The sequence below is a fragment of the Sebastes fasciatus genome, chromosome 5, assembly GCF_043250625.1.
Source record: "Sebastes fasciatus isolate fSebFas1 chromosome 5, fSebFas1.pri, whole genome shotgun sequence".
Taxonomy (NCBI): Eukaryota; Metazoa; Chordata; class Actinopteri; order Perciformes; family Sebastidae; genus Sebastes; species Sebastes fasciatus.
In genome coordinates this window covers 34,406,074-34,431,093 of record NC_133799.1, presented here as the reverse complement: position 1 = coordinate 34,431,093, position 25,020 = coordinate 34,406,074, and the positions used below count along the sequence as shown (strand labels likewise).

At 41.1% G+C, this 25,020-nt stretch overlaps 1 protein-coding gene across 2 annotated transcripts in view; it reads right to left on the bottom strand.

Annotated features, from left to right (window-relative positions):
* Positions 1–25,020, bottom strand: part of naaladl2 (N-acetylated alpha-linked acidic dipeptidase like 2) — a 534,957-nt gene that overhangs the window by 288,429 nt on the left and 221,508 nt on the right. The window contains exon 1 of one of the 2 annotated variants that reach the window (XM_074636908.1): positions 4,751–5,097. The exons of the other annotated variant lie outside the window; for it this stretch is intronic. Coding sequence (XP_074493009.1) covers positions 4,751–4,788 — 38 coding nt within the window. The 5' untranslated portion in view covers positions 4,789–5,097. Of the gene's footprint in view, positions 1–4,750; positions 5,098–25,020 lie in introns of those variants that run through there. 2 annotated transcript variants of the gene reach the window in all.

Sequence of the window (25,020 nt, the reverse complement as noted above, 5' to 3'; positions counted from 1 at the left end):
ACACACATTATGAGTGTGAGTAAAATGAATGGCAAATTTGTGCTTCACTTTTATGTATTTAAATTTAGCCATTAATATTTACAGTATTGCTACATATGTCAACAGTGCATAGATTACATATCTATATGTAGTGCTGCATAAATAGACTAAGTATGAAAATAAAATTGCTTGCAGTGTAAAGGTAGTATGTAAAATGAAAAATAATTTAAAAAAACAGGTTAACTTATAGTGTAAAAGTTACATGATGTATCATGTTCACATCCACAGCTGGCTATGAGCTAAATCACAGCTTTTTACCGCACACGCTAAGGCAGGTCTGAAGTAGCAAAACAGACATGTTGTTGTAGGAAAATGTCATCGACCATCACTAAAAGCAGAACACGTACTGTACGTGTCAATACACACTGCAATGTCACAGCAGGGCACCAGCTAATGTGAAAGTCAGTGACATTTTTACGTGCTCACACCTTCTCTACAGGGAGCCACCTTAATAGTTTAACCAACCCGTGTGTTTGGATTCTCTAAATATGGGTGTGAGTGGCTGATAATAGTTGGTGTGAGGGGAACAGCCACTACTTCCTGACTGCACTCAACATAAGGTTAGATAAACAGGAAGCTCCTCCTTATAAGTTGATAGGATTTCGATAAGACTCTTTAGATTGCTTCAATATGTGTTGGGGTTTATATTGTTTATCATGGAGGACGGAATAAAAAATAAATAAGTAAATGATTCGATAAGTAAATAAATACGCATTTAAATGTACCAAAATGAATATTAAAAATAAATGTAGGCATTAATTAATTGATGAATTGTGACATCAATTTATATTTCTGTTTTAATTTGCTTCATTTATTTATCTTTGCCCTATCTATCTAATCTTCTTTTCAATTTTCCATTTATTTACTTATTTTTGCATTTATTTATTTTAAATATATTTCTAAATGTATTTATTCATTATTAAATTGTATGTATGTATTTATTTATTTATCTATGCATGATTTTCCCTTTTTATGTTGTTGCCTGAACCTAAACAATGTTTTTTGTTTAATTCCCAACATTAAGCACGTGTTTACTGTGAGCGAAAAAAATTCACACTTCCTGAAGAATACAATCCCTGCCATCTCCCCACACAATTTCACAAGTCGAAAGGCAGCTTCCTTTATATCATAAAACTCGTTTCGGAAAGCTATCACTCATGCAATTTCCTGACTTAATCTAAATGGATTAGAAATAACTGCATTTGCTTGCACTTCCCCCAAACCTGATCATTAACGGATTAATTCACTCCGACAGGCAGGAGAAGTCGACAGATACACATGATGAAACCGAATACACATCATTTACAAAGTTGTCGTGAGTGTGTGTGGGTGGGCTGGATGTTGTTTTGTATGATATGAATGTACTGTATGATTTTAACCCTGAGGAACATTTTTTTTTGCTGCGGCACACATGCACTCACATCCCATGTAACACTTAACCCTCCACTGTGCCTCCCACTGATGCACAGTAGTCACTGTTCACCTGGCTCTGTTTGAAGTCAATCCACAACCTCGGGGTCATGAAAAACATTTGGCGTTATGATGAAACATGTGCATGCACTCACCGATATGCAGATGCTTTTTTGAAGTCATTCTAGCTGCGGGCATTGGAGAGACTGATAGCGATGCAGCTCTTTAATATTTAAAATGCAAGATGTTATGCTGCTTCTTTGTAGCTCATATTCAAACTGCACCAACACAAGCTATAAATCTCTACTCAGCTGCTACTAACCTGCTAAATATCACTGCACACTGAGACCTGAGAAGTTTGAAAATCTAAATATAGTTAGGAATATGTCTGAAAATTACTTTATTGACCCAAGTACTTGTGATCATAAATTAAAAAAGGGGATAGGAAATAAAAAGGAAAAGAGGTACGGAGAATAAGAATACTTAAAGCTGAAGTAGGTGAGATCGGAGCAAATATGATTATAAAAAGTTAGTTTTATAAAACAGTCGTGACAGTAGTACATGAAACAGGTAACATGAAAAAAATCATGTGCCTCTGTGTCCTCCGGTGCTCCTAACAGCATCTGCAAGATTTCACAGACCGGAGGAAAACAAGCAGTAAGAGCTGATCAGTCTGCTGTCCAGCTGCCATCTATGAGAGCCGGCTGTCAATCACTCGCGAACTCCGACCAAACGGTCAAACTAGGCAGCACTGATCAAATATGAATCAATATTATGTTACGTTAATGCCTATTTCTCACCTCAAATGTTTTCAGAATCATCTTGTAGTGCACGGTTTAGCTGTAAAATGAGAACGTTTGTGACCCCGCCACCATTGTGAATTCTGGTGAAGAAACGCCAAGTTCTGGTCACATGACCGGAGTACAGCCAATAGGAGCGCTCTCTCTCTGAAATGACCTGTGATTGATCAAACTCTCCCGACACGGGCTAGATTTTCTAAAGCCTGAAAACAGAGCCAAGAAGAGGTGCAGAAGTCTAGTTATCTCTCAGAACACTTGAGTCAAATGTTTTGACCAATGATGCCAAAAATATACTGCCTACTGCCACTTTAAAAGGAACATTAAAACACACACACCTCAACAATCAGTTGCACATCCTCCATTAACTACAAGTTCAGCTGTAACTGCAGATTTCCACAGAAAGAAATGTCATCATGATGCACAACTCTCATTACAGTGTGTTCACACCAAATGCAAAGCTAGCTTTTTGTGTGGCGCAATTACATACAAAGTTAATGTAAAGATGCAAATTTGTGCCAGGCGATGTGAATGACACAGGATCTGGATTTGGAAAAACTAGTCCATGCATTTATTTTCAGCCGACTTGACTACTGTAACGGCGTCTTTACTGGTCTTCCTAAAAAATCGATCGCTCCCTGTCTCTCAGAGAAATTGATTTGAAAATACTCCTGCTGGTTTACAAAGCACTAAACGGTTTAGGGCCAAAATACATTTCTGATCTTCTGCTATGTTATGAACCATCCAAACCTCTCAGGTCATCTGGATCAGGTCTGCTTAGTGTCCCCAGAGTCAGAACTAGACATGAAGAAGTAGCGTTCAGTTTTTATGCACCAAATATTTGGAACAAGCTCCCAGAAAACTGCAGGACCAACTCCAACTCTGAGTCCTTTTAAATCAAAGCTTAAAACTTTCCTGTTTGCTGCTGCCTTTTATTAAACCAAATCATTATCTTATACTGCTGCACTAGAACTTTTACTTGTGTGTTATACTCTATTTTAGCTTCTGTTCTAGTCATTATTTTAGCTTGTTTTTATTTTCTAATCTTTAACGTTTTTATGACTGTTTTAATTATGTCTTAATGTTCTTTTGCACATTTTTTCGCAATGTTCTTGAATGTTTATGTAAAGCACTTTGAATTTCCCTGTTGCTGAAATGTGCTATACAAATAAAGCTGCCTTGCCTTGTGTAACACTTATAAAGAATCGACAGTAAATGCTACAATATGAAAATATGAAATAATATATGGGCTAGCATAGGGCTAAGTTCAACTACTGGAGCACAGTGGAATGTTTAAAGAAGACTCAGAAGCAGGGATTTAAATGCAAAAATATACCGGCTTTAGTAATATAGAAATATGATAAAAGATTTGACGTCACAAATATGAACAAAGGAAAAAGTGCAGTATCAAGTTCAAAATATCTCAACTCTATCTTGGGTGCACCCTTTAACCTGAATTTTACGTATTAACCTTAAATTCAAGTATAGGTTTCAAAATTCACATTCAATTCAAACACTCATGAAAAACAAAAAATAATAAGATCAAACATTTTACAAACACCATTCATTGAAGGAGGATATCCTACTACTCGGCCACTAACACACAGTTTTCTGGAATTAAAAGGTAAGTTAAAGTCGAAGTCCAATAAAAGGAGTCACAAAACAAATAAGAACGAGCTCAGAGTTCCATAAATGAGGAAAAATCGAAGTCTGGGGAGTTAAGAGTTCCAGGGCATTGGAAAGTGTGTGGGCAAGAGGGGGAATTGTTTAATAGGGCTGAGTGTGAGGGTGTCTGCAGATACTGGGCCTACCACACCGCAGAGTGGAGCAGGATCTGTCTAGGGACCACAGGATCTCTTAGGTCTCTCCTCTCTAGATCTAGGTGGGATAGCTCGCTATCTACATCACTGTAAGGTCCAAGGCACAAAACAAACCAAAAGAAAAAACCTGACCTGTCAACAGACAGGGTCAGAGAAATATCATGAGTATCAATTATCTATCTATTTTGTCTGTAGTTACATCATTAAATTTGTATTGACACAAACTTTAAATTAAACAATTATATTTTTGTACGTGCCCTTTAACACAGCAAGTTATAGATCAAAACAGTTTAGCTGCCATAGAAATCAGCAAAAAGTTACATAAAGTGCAAAATAAAATGACTTCCAGTCATGAAATAACCTTGTAAATAAACAGCTTGTAAATAAACAGCTTGTAAATAAACAGCGTGTACCTACACAATAATTTAGTACAATGACTCCATTAATGCAACATCAAATGAAATCCCTCATTAAAATGAAATGATCATGCTCACCGATTTCTGTGCTGAGAAGGCTGGACAAGCACGAAACGACGGCGTCCCGGCAGAAAACCACATGTCTACATAAACATACAGTATAGCTAATGAGGCTAATGTAACTTCAATGCCTTTAAATCAGATACATTAGCTTTCATTGTGGATGAAATTACAATGAAATAAATGGTTAATGGACCGTTTGTATTACCTGGCTTCTTGAAGCAGTACACAAGGGAAAGTTTTCATCGAGGGAAAGTCAAGGGGATGTCCGCACTTCCAAGCTAGCGCGAGCAGTTAGCGCGCGGCTAATTAGCAGCTAACAACAGCAAACGAGTTTACTAACTCACTTGTATTTACTCTCAACTACCGACCACTGCCGTTTTATAGTCTCCAGTAAAACCCGTTTAGTTGTAGCTCCTAGTTGTCTTCTGTTTCTCTCCTTATTTCTTTAACTTTTATATCAACACACTCTACTGTCACGCTCTCCCTCTCTCTGCATCTTGCGCTGGAAAACACACGCACATGCTACCTGACGGGAGCAGGTGGGCGGGACTAGTCGCCACAGAGGGTTGCTGGTTGGCTGAGAAAACAGGTTCACAACTGTATTCATTGGATAGCAACCACAACTTGACACTTCACGCTAGCTTAGGCTGTTTTCGAAACCGCATACTATACCAGTAGTACGTACTGATTTGGCCAAAATGTAGTATGTAGTATGCAGTATGCGAACAAAAGCAAAATCTCCAGTATGCCAGAAATACCCGGATGACGTACTGATTTGGAAAAATTCTCCAGTATGCATCGGACCAGTCTATCTCGCCTACTGTATCCCACAATGCAAAGCGGCGGAACAGCACAGGCTACAGGTATAAAAACAGCAGCCAAAAGCTGCTCTTTTTTTACGTTTTCTGTAGCCATTTCAACACTAAATTCACTTCTGAAAGTTTTTGAGGCGAGAAATCAACTCTGTAGATTATTAATATCGGCAGTTTTACGAAGTTAGATGGCGAATCGAACATTTGTTCCACCGTTGTCGGAGTTTAGAAGCTCCACAGAATACCGTGACAGCCAGCGAGCGCCTGCCCGGGTCGCTGCCAGCAAGCCGGGTAGTCACGCTCAGAGACCGCTATGAGCTGCTGGAGCTCTCTAGAGACCGGTCTGTAGACGAGAGGCTTTGATTTCCTTGTTGACGGATAGTTTGTTTAAATATCACAACACAGATGTCCATTATAAATTAACAGGAACCTGTGTTTATTTGCCTTTTTTCGAGTTAAAAAGCTCCACAATCACCCGCGGGCGTAGCTCGCTGGAGAGCCGGCCAGTGACGCTCACAGAGCGGCTGCAGAGCAGCAGAGTGGCGAGAGAAGATGAGAGGAGAGGAAGAGGAGAGAGAAGAGGAGAGGAGAGAGAAGAGGAGAGGGAAAGAGCAGCTTCTGACGGGGCAGAGAGGTTCCTGATGAGACAACATGACACTTTTTTAACATTTCTCTAATATCTGGAGGGAGATCAGTCCTTTTGCTGTAACTGAAAAAGCAGTTTGAGTAAAGTAAACGTTGTGGATGAATGTTTTATATTTCCCGTCTCTCCTCGTTGATGATCCTGTTTGTCGGACTTCTTTATGAGCTGTCAGAATAAATAGTTTAAACCTGCAGTATCTTATAAAGTAAACAAGCACAACATAAACAACAAAATCAAAGTTGTATTTTTTGATAATATTGTAATAGTGGTACAAGTTAGTTTTTTTGTCCTGTGCTTTAAGAGCTGGTTTGAAGGCTTAAGCCTCGTCTAGCATACTGCTAAATACATCACTTTAACTGTCACATACTGCATACTACTGAGGAACGCAGTATACAGTATGTACTGTATACTGCGCTCCTCAGTAGTATGCAGTATGCGGTTTCGAAAACAGCCTTAGTTATTTTTGCTTGAGTGACATTACAGAAGCACAGTAATTCATAATATGAGTGTTTTTCTTTCTTTTTAATGCAACCCATTATATCATATGGGTTACACTTGCCTTACACATCATTCAAATTATTCTTGCTAAACTTTAGCATGTAAACATTGTAATTGTGAGCATGTCGGTGTTAGCATTTAGCTCAAGGCACTGCTGTTCCTAAGTGCAGCCCCACAGAGCTGCTAGTGTGGCTGTAGACTTTTAGGCGTCATCCACACTGGGAATGTCAGGAGCGCGTGGCACGTGGCGGCTGCTTCGCGTGGCAAGTTGCGTAGTGGCTGCGTGATTCACCCGTCGGGTGTTCACACCAGCTGCGTATCTGCTGCGTGTCAGCTGCTGCTGTCAGACCTTTTTTTCTACATAGAGTTTGCCTTTCATAATGTCCATTTTATTTCATTATAAATGTAATTTATATTTTTTTTAGACAGAGAAAGGTTCAGAAAGGTGTGGTAATTTGTAAATAATAGTAATAATCCACAATTAAAACCCCGTACTATATTCATTCATGGAGCTCTCCAAGTCACTGCATGTTCTACAACACTGTCTGGCACATATTTCAGATTAAAAGTCTTGTGTTAACAAATGAAGGAATTCTGTTCACAGAAAAAACGCTTGAGGGTTTTTATTTCGAAATGAAAGCAGGTGTTGAAAGTGTTGATTTAAAAATAAGTCTTTACTTTTTTTCATCTCCGTAACATTTTCTACAGATAGACATTTAAACTGTAGTAATCTTGCTGGTATGATGTCAATATACAGTCAATAGATCACTTTCACTGTCTGTTGTTGCTGTTAACCGCGTGCGGCACGCTTCAAAAATAGGCGAGACCTCAAATCTCTACAAGACACGCAGTTGAGACGTTTGTGAGATGCGCCAAAATAAAAAACAACAACAGGTAATGCAGCCGCCACGCGCTCCTGACGTTCCCAGTGTGGACAAGGCTTTAGTCTTGTTTCATGTGCCGTGTCTTATTTCGAAGCCGCTAGCTAGCAGCTAATAGACAATGTATTTCATTTCAGGCTCTCTTGGTTTCTGAAATGGAACGCTGTGTCCTACAGCTCAGACGGTGCAACTTACAGCTTAGCTTCAACCTGAGCAGAGATCTGATAACAGAGAAATTGAAAACAACTGTGTGGGGATGCGAGGCCTGTAAGCTGATATAAGGAATCACACTGGTAATATAAAGACTCTCAGCCCACTTTCCATCTTCCAAAAACACTGCTGACACTAGTTACCTCAAGCTGTAGCCACCCAGTTATAGCTGTTAAACACTAGAGAACTAGCACACAGACCTTGCTAAGATAGGTTGAAGTGGATTTGTTTATCATCTTTTGGGCATATATGTATTTTGCCAACTATTATTAGAGTATTTTATGTGTCAAGGCCCAAAGTGTGTATATTGTATATTGTTCTTTGCTAAGGGCTTTAAAAAAAATTGCTGCTGTGTGGTTTTGTGTTCAGATATGTTCAATAAGCCACATGCTCATTTGCTAGACTGAATGCCAGTTCCAGAGGGGTTCTAGTCAAATAGTAAAAAATACTTATTTGCCATTACTTCATCAACAATCTAGAGTGAATCCTTCCCATATCAAACATGGGCAGTAGCTCATTCCGTATAGGGACTTGGCTTGAGAACCGAAAGGGTTTGCCGAATCAAGTCCCCGCATGGACCAAGTATGGAGTGTGGACTGGTAGCTGCAAAGGTGTCAGGCTGCGGTCGAAAAGTTGTTTTTGCTTAGAAAGGTTCCTAACGGAGTGAAATGACCCAGTAGTATCTCAGTAGCAGCCATGATAAGAGGTGTTCGAATTCTCTAAATGTTAAGGAAAGGAGCTTCAATGCATCCTTTATTATCTCCTTTAGCATAGGATACACTGGACCATTCTTTACCAAAGGAAAAGAGAGACTAACATCCCACAATTCCTTGCGTCCGCAACATTTAAAGCGACACACTATTCGGCCGTTCCTGATAACAAACAATATGCTTATCTTGCATATTATTTTCATATACTAATTGGGATTCATGTTTAATATGAGTGGACAGAGACAACCTTTTAGTTTCACTTTATTTTTAATTAATTATTTATTTTGAACATTTAACAAATACTTAAGTGAAAAACAAAACAAGAATAACAAATAAAATGAACAGTAAACAATCAATTAATAAATAATCAACATAAATAAATATTACATGTCCAAAAATAAGTTGGAAGTATATGGTCCTTCACCTTCTCCATAACTCTCTAACAATTAATTCAATATTTATCATATATTTCTTTGTTTATTTCAATTCCAACCTCGGTAATGAAATGTTATTTTTCACCGGTTGTTCCAGTAGGTCAGATGATCCTTTATTATCTGTTGATAGAGTGTTCCAGCAGCAGAAGGACCTGCTGTATCTCTCTTTCACACACAGCGGGTGAAGTAGTCTGTCACTGAAAGACCTACAGACGTAGGCAAAGTTGTTGGTAACGTTCCGTTAAAGAGAGAAAAACCCACAATGGTCACTGAAATAACTTGAAACTGACAAAAGTAATAATAAATAAAAATTTACTGAAAATGAACTAATGAAAATCAGATATTGTTTTTGAATTGTGGTTCAACAGAATCATTTTAAAAAACAAACTAATGAAACTGGCCAGGACAAAAATGATGGTACCCCTAGAAAAGATGTAAAATAATGTGACCATAGGGACATATTAAACTAAGGTGTGTCCTGTAATTAGCATCACAGGTATCTTCAAACTTGTAATCAGTCAGTCTGCCTATTTAAAGGGTGAAAAGTAGTCACTGTGCTGTTTGGCATCATGGTGTGTACCACACTGAACATGGACCACAGAAAGCTAAGGAGAGAGTTGTCTCAGGAGATCAGAAAGAACATTATAGACCTCCATGTTAAAGGTAAAGGCTATAAGACCATCTCCAAGCAGCCTGATGTTCCTGTGACTACAGCTGCACATATTATTCAGAAGTTTAAGGTCCATGGGACTGTAGCCTACCTCCCTAGACGTGGCCGCAAGGGGAAAATTGATGACATATTGAAGAGACGGATAATACGAATGGTAACCAAAGAGCCCAGAACAACTTCCAAAGAGATTAGAGGTGAACTCCAAGGTCAAGGTACATCAGTGTCAGATCGCACCATCCGTCACTGTTTGAGCCAAAGTGGACTTAATGGAAGACGACCCAGGAGGACACCAAATCATAAAAAAGCGAGACTGGAATTTTCCAAAATGCATATTGACAAGCCACAAAGCTTCTGGGAGAATGTCCTTTGGACAGATGAGACAAAACTGGAGCTTTTGGGCAAGTCACATCAGCTCTATGTTCACAGACGAAGAGATGAAGCATCCAAAGAAAAGAACACTGTACCTAATGTGAAAAATGGAGGAGGCTCGGTTATGTTATGGGGCTGCTTTGTTGCATCTGGCACAGGGTGTCTTGAATCTGTGCAGGGTGCAATGAAATCTCAAGACTATCAAGGCATTCTGGAGTGAAATGTGCTGCCCAGTGTCAGAAAGCTTGGTCTCAGTTGCAGGTCATGGGTCCTCAAACAGGATAATGACCCAAAACACAGCTAAAAACACCCAAGAATGGCTAAGAACAAAACATTGGACTATTCTGAAGTGGCCTTCTATGAGCCCGGATCTAAATCCTATTGAACATCTGTGGAAGGAGCTGAAACATGCATTCGGAGAAGGCACCCTTCAAACCTGAGACAGCTGGAGCAGTTTGCTCACGAGGAGTGGGCCAACATACCTGTCGACAGGTGCAGAAGTCTCATTGAGAGTTACAGAAATCACTTGATTGCAGTGATTGCCTCAAAAGGTTGTGCAACAAAATATTAAGTTAAGAGTACCATCATTTTTGTATAGGCCAGTTTCATCAGTTTGTTTTTTTAAATGATTCTGCTGAACCATAATTCAAAAACAATATCTGATTTTCATTAGTTAATTTTCAGTGAATTTTTATTTATTATTACTTTTGTCAGTTTCAAGTTATTTCAGTGACCATTGTGGGTTTTTCTCTCTTTAACGGAACGTTACCAACAACTTTGCCTACGTCTGTATTTAATAACTCACGCGGGGAAGCAGCGCCTTTTGTAGTCCGTCTTCAGAACATTGTAGTTTTACTCACGTCACTAACATTTGCCGCCGTCGCATCATAATCACGGAGCCTAGTGAAAGATGAGTCGGATTCTCTTAACACCACGGCTGTCTTTTTCCTAAGTCCTTCTGAATTCTCCTTAACATCTTTTTTTGACCTCATGACCTTTTCCATCGAGGTAAAGGAGAAGTGGTTAGGAAAAGACGCTAGGACGTCATTTTAACCGCAGCCTCAGTTTGCCTCCTAAGCCAAGGTGCAATGAAATGTCAGGAGTTTCCAGCACATGAAATCTGATCGTGCCTACATGAGTTTTATCCATATTATTAATTATTAATTCAGTAAATAACCACAATGAAATAACTAAAAGAGATGCAGTTTGCAGTAGCTAATGGGATGTGTTTTTCATTGTTAAATGGGCGTTCAGACTAATGCTCCATCACTTCTGTCTTCACTTTGAAGAAATCTTGATGGTTTGTTTTTTATTCGCACATCTGGCAACATACAGTAGAATCAGCTCTGTGCTCGTTTCCACTTGCTGTTGATACTGCTGTGAATACAACACTAATGTTTCATTCTGGAGTCATAACCCAGGGCCTTTTTCTGGGGGGAGGGGGGGACACAATAGTGGCCACAAAAGGATGACTGGATCATATTAAAAAACACACACACACACAGTATCATGGCTGCTGTTGAAATGTGCAGTGTGTCTGAACAGTGTGTTCGTGTGGCTCTGGGTGGAGAGCGGTAGATGAGGCGGCTGGCAGAGATTCATGGCCGAAGGATGACTGTGTGTTTATTGCTGGGTCTCCCAGGGTATCACACACTGGGCTGGAGGGGCATGGCTATCAGTCAGTGTGACACACACAAACACACACACACAAACACACATTTGTGTTACCCTGCAAATAAACACAAGCTCACACACATACACACAGAATTTTTAAGCTTGCCTACACCCCACCATTTGTAACCCCTTCAGATTTTCCCCTGTTTCTAACCAAAAGGCAATGATTGGTCCAGCATATCTACCTATTTGTTCAATATCTTCAACTCAACTTCCTCCCAACCTGCCACCCTGTCCTCTCTGCAGTCTGTTCATAAATTCAAACAGCATGACAGGTGTCAGTAACGATGTACCAAGAAGCAGAACAAGTTAATAACTTCATTTAGTCTAGCAAGCATGTTCTCAAGCAAATTATCACTTAGTGCTTAAACCAATTTGTCAGATCATCTAACAGTGTTTTCACAGAGGGTTCTAGAAGTAATATCAAAGGCTTTCCTTGCTTTGGTTCAGTTCACGTTGGAACACAGTTACTGTATCAGACCTAGACCATCTCGAGATTCATCATGATGGATCTGGTGATGGATATAGCTCACCGTACAGAGGACGACGTCAACAGTCAATGCGGCGCTCAGGTACAAAGCATTCTGTGTCTATGTGGTCTGTAAAAAACTGTGCATGCTCTCCTTTGCTTTAATATGTGTTTGTGGCTGCAGCCGCTGTGCAGTTGGTATCGTTCATACATCACTCTGTTGTCTGCCTTGGTGATGTTTTATTGCGCCGTTGATTCTGGCAGGTTATTTCATTTATGTGGCTTGATGATGCTTACTGCACCCGCCTTGGTGTCCATAGACTTTATTGTTATTTGTTAATTGTACCTCCCGACAGTACGTAAGACCATGTCAAAGATATTTATGGAATATACATGTATGTCTGACAGATTTTGATAACTGAATGGATCATTTTGCATGTGGGGGCTCAAACAATGAAAGAATGTTTACAAGTTGTAAAGAGGACGACAATTTCACCGAAAATCAACCCATCAGTTTCGCTCAGGAAAACGTGCGCAAGTGGTTGTTGTGCAAATTGTAGACATTTGTGCTTACTTTTTGCACACACGTGCCAAAACTAGCGCAATTTACTTGAATGAATGAGGAATTCTAATCTGTTGTGAATAACAAACTAATTACCTCCACCAAGGCCGAAGGCTTTGTAAGGAGGTAATGTTTTCACCGGCGTTGGTTTGTTGGTTTGTCTGTTAGCAGGATTACTCCAAAAGTTTGCGATGGATTTGAATGACAGAGGGGTGGGGTGTGGCACAATGAACAATCCATTAGGATTTGGCGGCGATCCGGATCATGGTCCAAATTCAGGAATTTTTTTAAGCATTATGATCAGCCAGAACATTAAAACCTCTAGGTATAACATATGCGCAGTGTAACTGATGACGTGTTGATGACGCATGACCCCGTCTTCTTCCTTCAGAGAGATGGACAGAGAGAGAGCAGGTGGTGGTGGGAACAACTGTAGATTCTGCATTTTTTCACATTAAACTCTGTGAAATTACAGTTGAGTTTGACCAAAGCACACTTGGTAATTGTTGGAAAGAGTAACGACGACGGTTTAGGGGAGTTTTATTTTGTTTCTGTCCAGTTTGAATGAAGTATTTTATGATGCTCCGCTACGTATAGCTGATCTCAACATAAACAAAAATACACATGGATGATGGCGCAAGCTGAACGGAGAGAGGGGGGCGGAGGTCTGAGCTCTCCGAGTGCCATTCTAGTTGTTCAGAGATTTGAGCTTATTGTTTTGAAAATAAAAAAATCATTCTCATTCGAGAATTGAGCCAAAGCGAATGAATTAAACTAATAGATATGCATCGGCTGCAACTGGCTGACTGATATAAGAAACATCTAAATGAATGGAAATTTAATAAATGTAAATACAAAATTCACTTTCACTCCTGCATTCTTCTTATTTTTGTCTCCATCTGGCAGCCAGTTGAATGTTGGAAGTTTCTTTTTGGGGGGGGAGCAGCAACAAAGAGCACGAATAAAACTTGAGGAACAGAATGAGGAAGGGGAGGGCTGCCAGGTGGACCAGTCGATGTTTTGACAGTTTACCCACAGCACAGTACAGTCGTGGCAGCAGCCTGTCACTCTCAGGTACTCTCCCGAGGCCCATTTACATCTGTGTCTCTCCCGCTTTCTCTCTCCTTGGTTTTTGATCCTCTCCTCCATTTCTCTCCATCTTCACACCAGCTTTTTTTTTTCTTGCTTATTCATCACACAAATTGCTCTCTTCTCTCCCCTCCTTTTACCTTCTCTTTCAAGTTTTAAGAAGAGACAGCTAGAGAGAGAGAGAATGAGCTCCTGCTGTTTGTCTCACTCCACACCCAGACCTCCTTCTGTGCTTTTGAGTTCCTGAAAAGGCTAAAATATCCAACATGTGTTGTCATCGTTTATCTCCAGAGATTGTCTCCCTGTCTCTATTCTAAAATAACATCATATGCTATATTCATACCACACTGGCTGTTTAATGTTGCAACAAAAAGTATTTTATAACATATAAGGATTATAATAATGTACTTGGTCTCTAGCTAAGCAGCCCAATTAGCCCTGAAGGAAAATTGTTACCGAACAGTGGGCAAATGTGGTTATTCTATTCTTCGATGCAGTTTCTTTTGTGCAATTATTTGTGCAAATTGATCATCCATCCAATTTAATATATTCTCAAGTTACATCTATAATGCAAGCTTTTACACAACAGTACCATTATTGTCTTCAACCACATTTATACCTGGTGTTAGCATATGATATGTACCTGGTTAATTGTATCTGATTGAGAAAACTCCTCAGGGTACCTTAATGCAGATGTAAATGCATGCCCAGCAATCCAGGGAGCCAGACTCCATGTGGAGGTGCTGTGATTAGATCTTAGTCAGGTGTAAACGCAATCTGTGCAGTTTGGTCACACAAGACGAAAGATCGTCTAATCCGCCTTTTAATGCCGTCTAGCTGATTGTCAAAAAGCTACAGATGGCCCTTACCTCAGCAAAGGAAAAACTAGAGCCCACACAGCAGCATCGGTTCAGAAGACTTTGGAATGGGGGGACAGCAAAGACACGCAATGCCAGAGTCACTTGACCAACGGGGACATTATCATGGTCATTTTGAAAATAACTTTAACAGACAAGTATATCTGTATAACATTTAATTGTTGTTTTTAAAAATATTGTGATCAAGATAACAGTACACTTAGCCAGTGTTTTCTGATGGACAAACAATATAATGACATAACTGTATCTTAAATCTGTGGCATTTCTCTACAGCAAATTCTACTTATTGGCCAACTCACACGCCAATGAGGAAATATCTGCAATGAGCTTGTATCAGTCAGGTTCTACTGATTAGCTTTTAGAAAACTTTGTCGTAGAACATACAGGTACATACATGAAATGAGACCTCTGTATTTAACCCATCCTAAATATTTTAGGAGCAGTGGGCTGCTGTAAGCGCCCGGGGAGCAACTCAGGGTTTAGATCGGTCAAGGACACTTCGACATGCAGTCCGTAGGAGCTGGGGATCGAAGCGCCAACCTTGTGGTTAAAAGATAGACCCGCTCTACCCACTGAGCTACAGCTGCCCCGCTTGTCACGTTACCTTCTAACCCTCTAAACCTAGTTAATGGGGCGTCGTAAAAGTAGTCAAGTGGTGCCTTCGATCATGTGGCCCTCACATTGCACGTTGTAGCGATCCCCTGAGAATATCCCTCTAGATCAGGGGTCTCCAACCTCTTTTCCTCTGAGAGCTACTTTGACAAAATGAAAGTGGCCGAGAGCTCCTCATATTTTATATTATTAGTAACATTTAATCACATCGCTCAGCTCCACCCAAACCCAAACAACAATTTAGAAAATGTTGATATCCAACGTGTAGCGTCGGCACATTTTCCCATCTAACACTATGGGTTAACCAAATTGTTGGAACAGTGAAAGAGGTCAGTGAAGATACAAACCAAGAGGTTTTGGCCAGGCCAAGAGCTACTGGTCGCAAGCTATTGGTCGCTTGCGAGCGACGTGTTGGAGACCCCCGCTCTATAATCATTCTGCAATTCTATTTGCAACTGTTCATATATTTTCAGAAAAACAATAACATTTTGGCAAAAATAGTCATCACATGGACATGGTTAATGCACACTACATACACACACACACTCAGGAGTCATGTGGCTTTTATACTGTTACCACATTTTACCGTCTTGTGTTGACAGTAATGGTAACGTAGGTGGCAAGAGTTGATAAAAGTTGATTAGGCTTATTGTGCCGTGGCAGCTTGTACACTATACCTTAAACCTGTCTGGTCTCATGTGGTAAGAGGCTGTAATCTGATACCCGGAAGACAGTAGGTGAAAGGGAGAGGACTAACAAATCAACTCACCACCCCTCCAATAGCCAGTAATGGCCAGTGGTAAGACATGGGGCTATAGCAACCCAATTCTGTAAACTAGAATAGCACTTGGAGAGCGCAGACCTCCGCCAAGCTGCCCGAGTACGATTGCCCCCCCCCCCCTCTCCGTGCAGCTTGCGCCATCATCCACGTGTATTTTTGTTTATGTTGAGATCAGCTGTAGGTAGCGGAGCATCGTAAAACACTTCATTCAAACTGGACAGAAACAAAATAAAACTCACCTAAACTGACTTCGTTACTCTTTCCAACAATCACCAAGTGTGCTTTGGTTGAACTCAACTGTAATTTCATTGAGTTTAATGTGAAAAAACACTAAATCTACAGGTGTCCCCCCCCCGTCCCTCCACCTCCCGCTCTCTCTCTGTCCCTCTCTCTGCAGGCAGAAAGAAAGAGACAGGGTGACGCGTCATCAGTTACACTGCGCATGTCTTAAAGCCTGTGTTGTTAATGCACAGGCTGAGCAGTGTTATTAAAAACAATTCCCAAAGCCGGATCATGATCCGGATCGCCACCAAAATCGAATGGATTATTCATTATGCCACACCCCAACCCTCCAAAAAATGTCATTCAAATCCATCACAGTCTTTTGGAGTAATCCTGCAAACGGACAAACAAACAAACCAACAAACAAACGCCTGTGAAAACATGACATCCTTCCTAGGCGTTCGGCCTTGGCGGAGGTAATAAAACCTGCTATATGCTATGGACACGGCAAAAAAACAACAATGTAAAGGCCCACATAAGCAACAAACACGTATGCACACCTCCAATGAAATCCCTCAGGAAGTTGGTGGCGTGAAGAAATGGCCCCAAAACCCCAAAAAACAAACTACAGCTCGGCTTCTGCAATGTTTGTAGCTGGGAAGTTTGCATAGATCATCATTTTATACTGAATCTGCTGCAGCGGCTTGCTTTTAAAGAAACAAACAGTGGCTGCAACTGTATGTAACAATGTTTGTCTTTATTGTCCCATATATATGTAAGAGCTTATGTCTTTCCATTACTACTTTAAAAACCACCACTCTCCTCTAAAAAAAGACAACTCAATACAATAAAGAAGTTGATAAGAAGGTAATTTTGTAACAATTTGCTTCTTTCCATGACAGTCCGTATAAGAGCCCAATCTGCTATAGGCAACAGCTTTAACAGGAACCTCCTGGGGGGAAGTTAGCTTCACTGTATAGAGCTGCTAGCGCAAGCTGCTAATACCAGTATCGATCAGAGGGACATTGCTGTGGAAGACAGCGCAGCGGCAAAGTAATTACCTGTAGGCTTCACACTCCAAGGAGGTGAGTATAATGTGTAAGTAGAGTGTGCGTGTAGATAAGTGTGTTAGGGCGATACATGCACGCAAACTGTAATTGAAAGCGGACGGCTCACCGCGGCACGTTCTACCGTAGAGAACTAAACTACATTAATGTCTCAGTCCCCAGCTTATTACAAGCTCTGATAATTACCCAGCCGGGGAGTCTGAGGACCTGAAGAACTCACGGGGGTGGGGGGGAAGTGGAATAGTAAGTGGACGTATACTGGTTAAGGGAATCCTTGATTAATGCCTTATAGGTATAATCCTCATAATGAATAAAGAGAAAGAGCAGAAAGTCATTTATCTAAATGTCACAGAGCCAAACCGAGAAAAAAAAACATACTGTTATGCAAATAATGACTTAGAGAACACAGGACATTTATAGATATATTTCACATCGTGCTTGTTGATTTACAACACAGATGACCCCTTAACAAGACAATATACTTGTACAAGAGCAAGCAAGTATTTGTATTACATGCAGCCTATGGGATCTGTTTATGACATGGGTTTCATGCTGATAAATTATATCAAATCGAACTTAAAAAACAAGTTAATATCATTACATTCAGTTTATATGCTCAAACAATTGCAAGGCCAATTGACTACCCATTGGGGCCCATATGCTCTTACTTTGTAAATTCAAGCGTTCACCAAATGGTACACAATCTGCTCGAGCCTCACGTGTGAGCGTGTGAATGAGTGAACGAGTCTCAGCCATCTTTACAGCCTCTATTCCCTCCGGCTCCAGATAAATGACTCTCCGTTGTAATTTGCACTGAGCTGTGCAAAACGACTGTACCGACTTTTTGTTTATTTATGCTCTGCGAGCGTGTGGGGACAAAAAATGACGCCAGGGAAATTCCAAATGCTTTCTAAAAAAAAAAGAATAACTAATGACAGTGAAACTTTGGAACCTACTTTCTTTTACAGCAAACACAACAACAACCGACGGCCTTACAACCGCAGCCGGCAGCAGAACGTGTGCCTGCCCACCGGCAGCTGAGCGTTTAGTTGGAACGTGTCAAACTAGCGTCACCAGCCATCAAGGCAAACGGTTTGATGTAGGTCTACATCGAAATGACAGGCAGCAGAGACATCTGTTCTGATGGTAAATGACAAACACACACACGCACGCACGCACACACACACACACACACACACACACACACACACACACACACACTCGCACTCATAGACGCGCTCCCCGTCGTGCGCCTCTAGCACCAGCCCTCATCAACACTGCTGATTTGTTGTCGTGGCAGCTCTCAGCCGTGTTCGAGGCTGATTGGCCGTGTAACCTTTTACTTGATGTCTGACTGTCTTGTCACATCTCGGCAACAAACACAAACCCCCCTCCCATCAACTCACACAACATTGACATTCGTCTGTCTTGTCATCTCTCTTAGCACAACAGTGTAAGAAATGATGGCCGTTGGGTGTTGCATAAGGAGAAAAAGTAGGATGGGATGTCTTGAGTAAAGCAGCGTGAACAGAGGGAGCAACAGAGACTTTTTGACTAGGGATGCACCGATACCGATACCAGTATCGAGTATCGGGTCTGATACTGTGCTCATGTACTCGTACTCATACTCGCAACGCGGCTCCGATACAACGGCACCGATACCACTTTACGGCAGCGTGACTTTAACCTCTCGTCACCATCTTTCGGGTTCTATCGCAGGCGCTCACGCTCCACCTCCCCGACGGTGCGGGCGAGACGACCCCGCGGGGCCGGGATCCCACCTCAGCTGGTCGAGCTTACCCTCACTTTCATTGCGCCATGACGGTTTTGCTTGCACCCTCTGACATCGCCGCAGACCCCTGGCGCCTTTTACACGGGCCTGGCACGACGCGGTTGGGGCGCACTAAGGACAGTCCGCCCCGTTCGACAGTCGCGAGAGTCGCGAGAGAGGGCACAGGGAGCACTGTGGCTACGGCCCCGGGAAGCACCTTCGCCCCGAGCCTTTCCAAGCCGACCTAGAGCTGGTTGCGGCGCACCGCCTCGAATGCGGGACTCCCCAGCCTGTCGTGTGTCTCTCACACCCTCCAGCTGGCTGTTAACGAGGGTCTTTTGGCACAGAGAAGTACTCGTATCGGTACTCGGTATCGGCGAATACCCAAATGTAAGTACTTATACTTGTACTCGGTCTGAAAAAAAGTGGTAACGGTGCATCCATTTCTTTTGACGTTCTTAAATTAAACCTTCCACAGTCAGAAAGGGGAAGAAAAAAAGAAAACAGACCAGACGCTGCACTACAAACTACTAAATCTATCCCCAGATGCACACACCAAGCTCAGCTGAAGCAGTGGAGGAAATTCAATTCAGTGTCTGCATTACTGCATTGTGTTTGCTCTCTGTAGCAGCATTATTATCAACAGACTTGGCCCAGATTGCTGAACATGGCATTAGAAGGGCTCTCCATTTAAATTCCCTTTATTTTCTTTCTCTCTCTTTCAAACACGCGCTTGCTATGGGCTTTTGCCAACATGGCAAAGACAGTGTGGTTCAGTATGAAGTAGAATACTGTGCAAAATTAGACACTTTTGGGCCTTGCATGTGGAATTCTCTTCTATTCCAACACATTATCACTCCCAACTCGGCAAATACCGACACTTGGTCAGTGGCCCTGTGCTTCAAACTATGATGATAGCGTCAGTTTTGGCGTGTCAAGTTTCCGCTCATTACATAGCATAGTGTCTTTTCAAAATAAAAATTTTTTGCTCGTTACATGCATACAGTGTATTTTTCAAAATAAACTCCCAACGTAGGTTTAAGTAGTTTTTAGTTTTACTTGGTTAGCTTTAGGCAACAAAAATACTTGGTTAGGTTTAGGAAAATATTGTGGTTTTGGTTAAAATGAGTATGTTTGTTATACACAAAATAATTACACTTGTTACATAACTTGCGTACGCGGCATTAGTTAAGTATGTTATAGTACGCTATGTTAATTATGTTATTAGCTAAGACAAAACTACGGTAAAATAAATAAATATAATAAATATATATAGATCTATATATATCTATATATATATATATGTGTGTGTGTGTGTTTTAAATGTTCATGGAGTGCTTTCCCATTCCTAGAAATCAATTTTCAAAGTCTGTTAGGTCTGTTTACCAGTGACACTTTGGAAACCAAAGACTGCATTAGCCTTGCCCATCATAAGGTGGAAACTGTCATAAAAAAATAAAATGGCTCAGCGGTCGATGTTGGTGCAGTAAGATTTTTTTTTTTGCACGTAAACAGTTTTTGGTGCATGTAATTGTACCCAGAAGAAAACATATTTTGAGCCCTGTATGGTAATACAATATATAACCCATTAATTGACTCAATTACTAAAACAAACAAGAAGTTAATACATGGTATTATACAGCAGATATTACTATAGTTATGAGTGTGGTTTGATGTAACATGTGCTCTGTTACTATACTTCAGATTGGTGTTAATGTCTCTCCTCTGTTCAGGTCAGTACGATTTTCTTTAAACCGTTTTTTACAGTGTGCAGCCGCCTCTCTGAACTTTATATTGAAAGTGGATCGTGAACTATTGACCTTTTTGACTGGATTGATGCTCCTTCAACCTGACATTATGATAATAAATAGGATATGACACATGTCACTGATGCACCACAGCCCCGCTGCAGATTGTTTGGATCAGCCGTGGCATTTGACCTTAAACAAAACCTTTCTGTCTTTCAAACACACACACACACACACACACACACACACACACACACACACACACACACACATGCAAATACACACATAGGAAGAGTAGGCTAAAATATTCAGGGTATGGTTAAAACAAACACACACACACACACACACACACACACACACACACACACACACACACACACACATATAAAATGACTTACAAATGACATTCAGTTTGTCAGGTAGTGATTTACTGAATAGTGATCTTATCTAACCAACATATCCGTGGTCATGATAAAGTCTTACTGAAGCTCTGTGATGCATTTTACAACAATCAAACTTTACTTAGCCCGAATAAAATGATTTGACCAGCTACCTGCCTGTCTACCTACCTGCCTAGCTGCCTGTCTGTGCGCACTCTGCCCGTGCACTCATTGTGCGTTACGGGCATGGGCGCCAGAAGTATGGTGGCCAAGGGGCCATTGTGCCCCCCACCCCGCCCCCAACCAACTTTACGGCCCTGTCTCACTTTCTTTTTAAGTCGTGGATCACTGTTTTCCCGCAAATGCCCCCATTTTGCAACACGGTAAAAAGCCGTTTCAATCATTCCCAATCATCATTCCACTGGAGGGTGTCAGAAGTGTTTTTACTCTACAGATACGCTGTCATTTTAATCTGTGCAGCAGCCGTCTGCACGGCTCCGCTACCTCAACTGAAGCGTTTATTTAAGCTTCAAGTTAATTTTTTTTGTGGATAATACACGTGTAAACGTGAGGTTGATACCCAACAAAAAGGCACTGAATAATATATTTATCCACATTTTGCAACCAGCGGAGCAGTTTGTGCTGTAGTGATGTAGTTTTTAATACACCCACCCATCCGGTCATAGATGCGTATAGTTCCAGATTTTAACCTACTTTGACGCGCTTTGAGCACCGACCAGCTGAGCTGAAAGTCCGCTCACAGGATGCTTGTTGCTAGATGTACAGCACCGCTCTAGATAGGCTATCATGTGTGTAGCAACAGCCCCCATTTCCCATCACGCAGTGCTGGACTGAGTATTGTGTTAAAGGGACTGTTTGTAAGAATCATAAATTGCTTATTAACAGCGACACCTGTGGTCATTAAGTGAACGAAAGTCAGCGTCTTGTTGCTCGCGCTCGTGCTCGCTCTACATATACATGAACGAGCATCGCTCAAAGCAGTGAGGCGACACACGTCAGCTAAAACCACAATATCACTCTATATTTCAGCTGCTTGGCAGTAATGTTAGCAGACCAGACGAAGGTCTGTCCATGAATCAATGCTGATACTGTGTTGTCCTGCTTCAGACTCCCGTCTTCTGCAGTGTGTAGTGTGCGCACACGCATGTGAGAGGTGGAGCGAGTGAGAACGAGTGCGGTGTGTGAGTGAAGGCAAGCAGGCAGGCAGAGGAGCAGAGTACAGCAGAGACTCCGGTCCTGGAGACCAAAGCTACCCTGTGTCTTCTGGCTGCGTTCGGGAGGCCGGAGCAGGAAGAGTTGACACTGTTTTGCAAGACGGGCTTCACTAGATATAACTTTGCGGTTTTGGTGCTTCTGTGTAGTTTGTGTTGGAACAGCGTAGCCACATTTCATGAGACCAGCTGCATTACGCTACGCATCGCTTATTTGGCCCACTTCTCGAGTGAATCCAGCGCTGCTGGTCACGAGTATAAAGTATGGTTGCGAGTATAAACAATAACCATGTTTGTTGTTTATGTTCATAATGATAAGTTTGGGGGTGTGTCTTTGGAGGGAGGCCTAAAGGGACGGGCTGTCAGTGTTGCCGACTTCCTCTATCTAGATTTAGGGACTTTTGGAGCTAGTGCTGCGAGCTACATTCATTGGAGAAGAGTTGGCAACACTGAACTGGGTTTTTAAGTCGGATAACTTTTAAAAATGTAGCGTACTCTTGCTAGTTTCTCAAGATTACAGACCCTAGCTTTAAATCATTTACACTTCCATCCATATTTCATATTCGTGCAGGGCAAAGATACATCCTGTGTTGGGCCATAAAAGGTCTGGAGAACACTCCTGGATCCTCTCTGTGAGCTGGGTCGACACATATAGACAATCGTTCACACTCACATTCATGCAACATAGGGTGGGAAGAAAGTTTGATACTGATCTAGGGCCTTTTCACAATGTCATCCAAATATTTGATGTGTGGTCAAATTTTCAAAATACAGATCTAAAAACGCTACAAAAAAGCTTTTGTGTTGGTGGAATCAATAATGTGGCATAAATGGAAATAATGACACAGACATTTATAGGACTCAAGAGTATTGCTAGACTGCACAGTTTACAGGTAATGTATGAACCCTCTCCACCTCTGGAGCTTCAAATTCATTTTTATTTTTACGTTTGGCGTGGAGAGGAGGTTGTGTTGTTCTGGCTCTACCTGTTTGGCGTGGAGAGGAGGTTGTGTTGCTCTGGCTCTATATGTTTGTCGTGGAGAGGAGGTCATTTGTCATACGGATTGTCTTCGTTGTATTTACCTCTGGAGCTTCAAATTTATATATATATTTTTTTTTTTTACTTTGTGGCTGTATTTTCAGTCACTTGACCCAGTTAAAGGGAAGTTAGAAAGATTGTCCCGAAGTATATTAGCATGTGCAGGTAAGCATGTTTCATAAAACCCACTCTGGTGAATCAGACCATGTTAGTATGAGTCACAAATGCATCCCGTGAGCAATGATATAGCCACTGCAGTGATGACTACATCTTAATTCATGTGGAAATAAGACGTCAAACTCAAGGACATCAAAACATACATTAAACAGCTTTTTTCAGGGCCGTGGTGTTGACTAGGTGCTAAATACTTCAAAGGCTTGAGAAATGAGACAGAAATGTTCCAGTAAAAGCCGACCGTATTAAACCAATATCACGGGCAGAGAGTCACTTGTGTCTTCTTATCCAGCTCACAAGGTAACTGGAAAAGCTGGCTGCTGGTTGTTACAATATTTTGCTCTCCATGTTCCAACCAATACTTAAAGTGGCAGTAGGCAGTATATTTTTGGCATCATTGGGCAAAAATTCCATAATAACCTTTCAGCATATTGTATTTCAAGTGTTCTGAGAGATAACTAGACTTCTGCTCCTCCTCATGGCTGTTTTCAGGCTTTAGAAAATCGAGCCTGTGACGGGAGACTTTGACCAATCACAGGTCATTTTATTGAGAGAGTGTTCCTATTGGCTGTGCTCCGGTCATGTGACGGGAACTTGGCGTTCCTTCACCAGATTTCACAATGGCGGCAGCGTCGCAAACTTTCTCATTTTACAGCTAAACCGTGCTCTACAAGATGATTCTGAAAACATTTGAGGCGAGAAATAGGCATTAACGTAACAGAATATTGACTATACGTCTACTATTTAATAGTATATTTAATTAATAAATTAATTTATGTGACGAACGTCCTTATTAACCAAATTATGATATTTTCCTAAACCTATATCCAAGTTGCCTAAACATAATCATGTAGAGTTTTGTTTGAATTCATGACATTAACCACGTTTAAAACTGCAACCGTCCGCATGTGACAAGATGGGACTGAGAACGGGGCGTCTAATGACATTTGAGAAGCTTAAAATGTGTAACATGACATGCAAAATGTCCTTAAAAGTGATGTGCTACTTATACACCTTCCCGTGAGATCACATTGTTTGGGGATATCACTTGTAACAACCATGTCTTCTAGAAATTCAATTTATATATATATATAACATGTTATGAAAGAATGCAATGCCACTCAACCGCTTCTTTCTGTTAACATAATGAGGAAACTTTATGAATTAATGTCTGCCAATTTGCAAAACATTGATACCGAGTATATCAGTACAATGTTCAATGCCAACCTATTGTGTTTGTTTTCCTATAGTATGTGCTCTTACAATATAATAAAGCAAAATGAAGTGTTTATAGTTATACAGTATGTAGGCACTCTCAGTACTTGGGTAGGGTTAAGAAAAGATAATGGTCTTGATTAAGTATAGAAAAATTCAAAATGGACTTGAGCATGATATATAATGTATTTGCTTTATTACCATTTAAGTATAAACCATGATCTTTCCTGAACCTTAATCAACGTGATTTTGTTGCCTGAACCTAGCCACACACAGGACTTAGGACTCACAGTGTAAATGTGTCGCGCTCACCGGGGACCAGAGTCCTGGCAGCA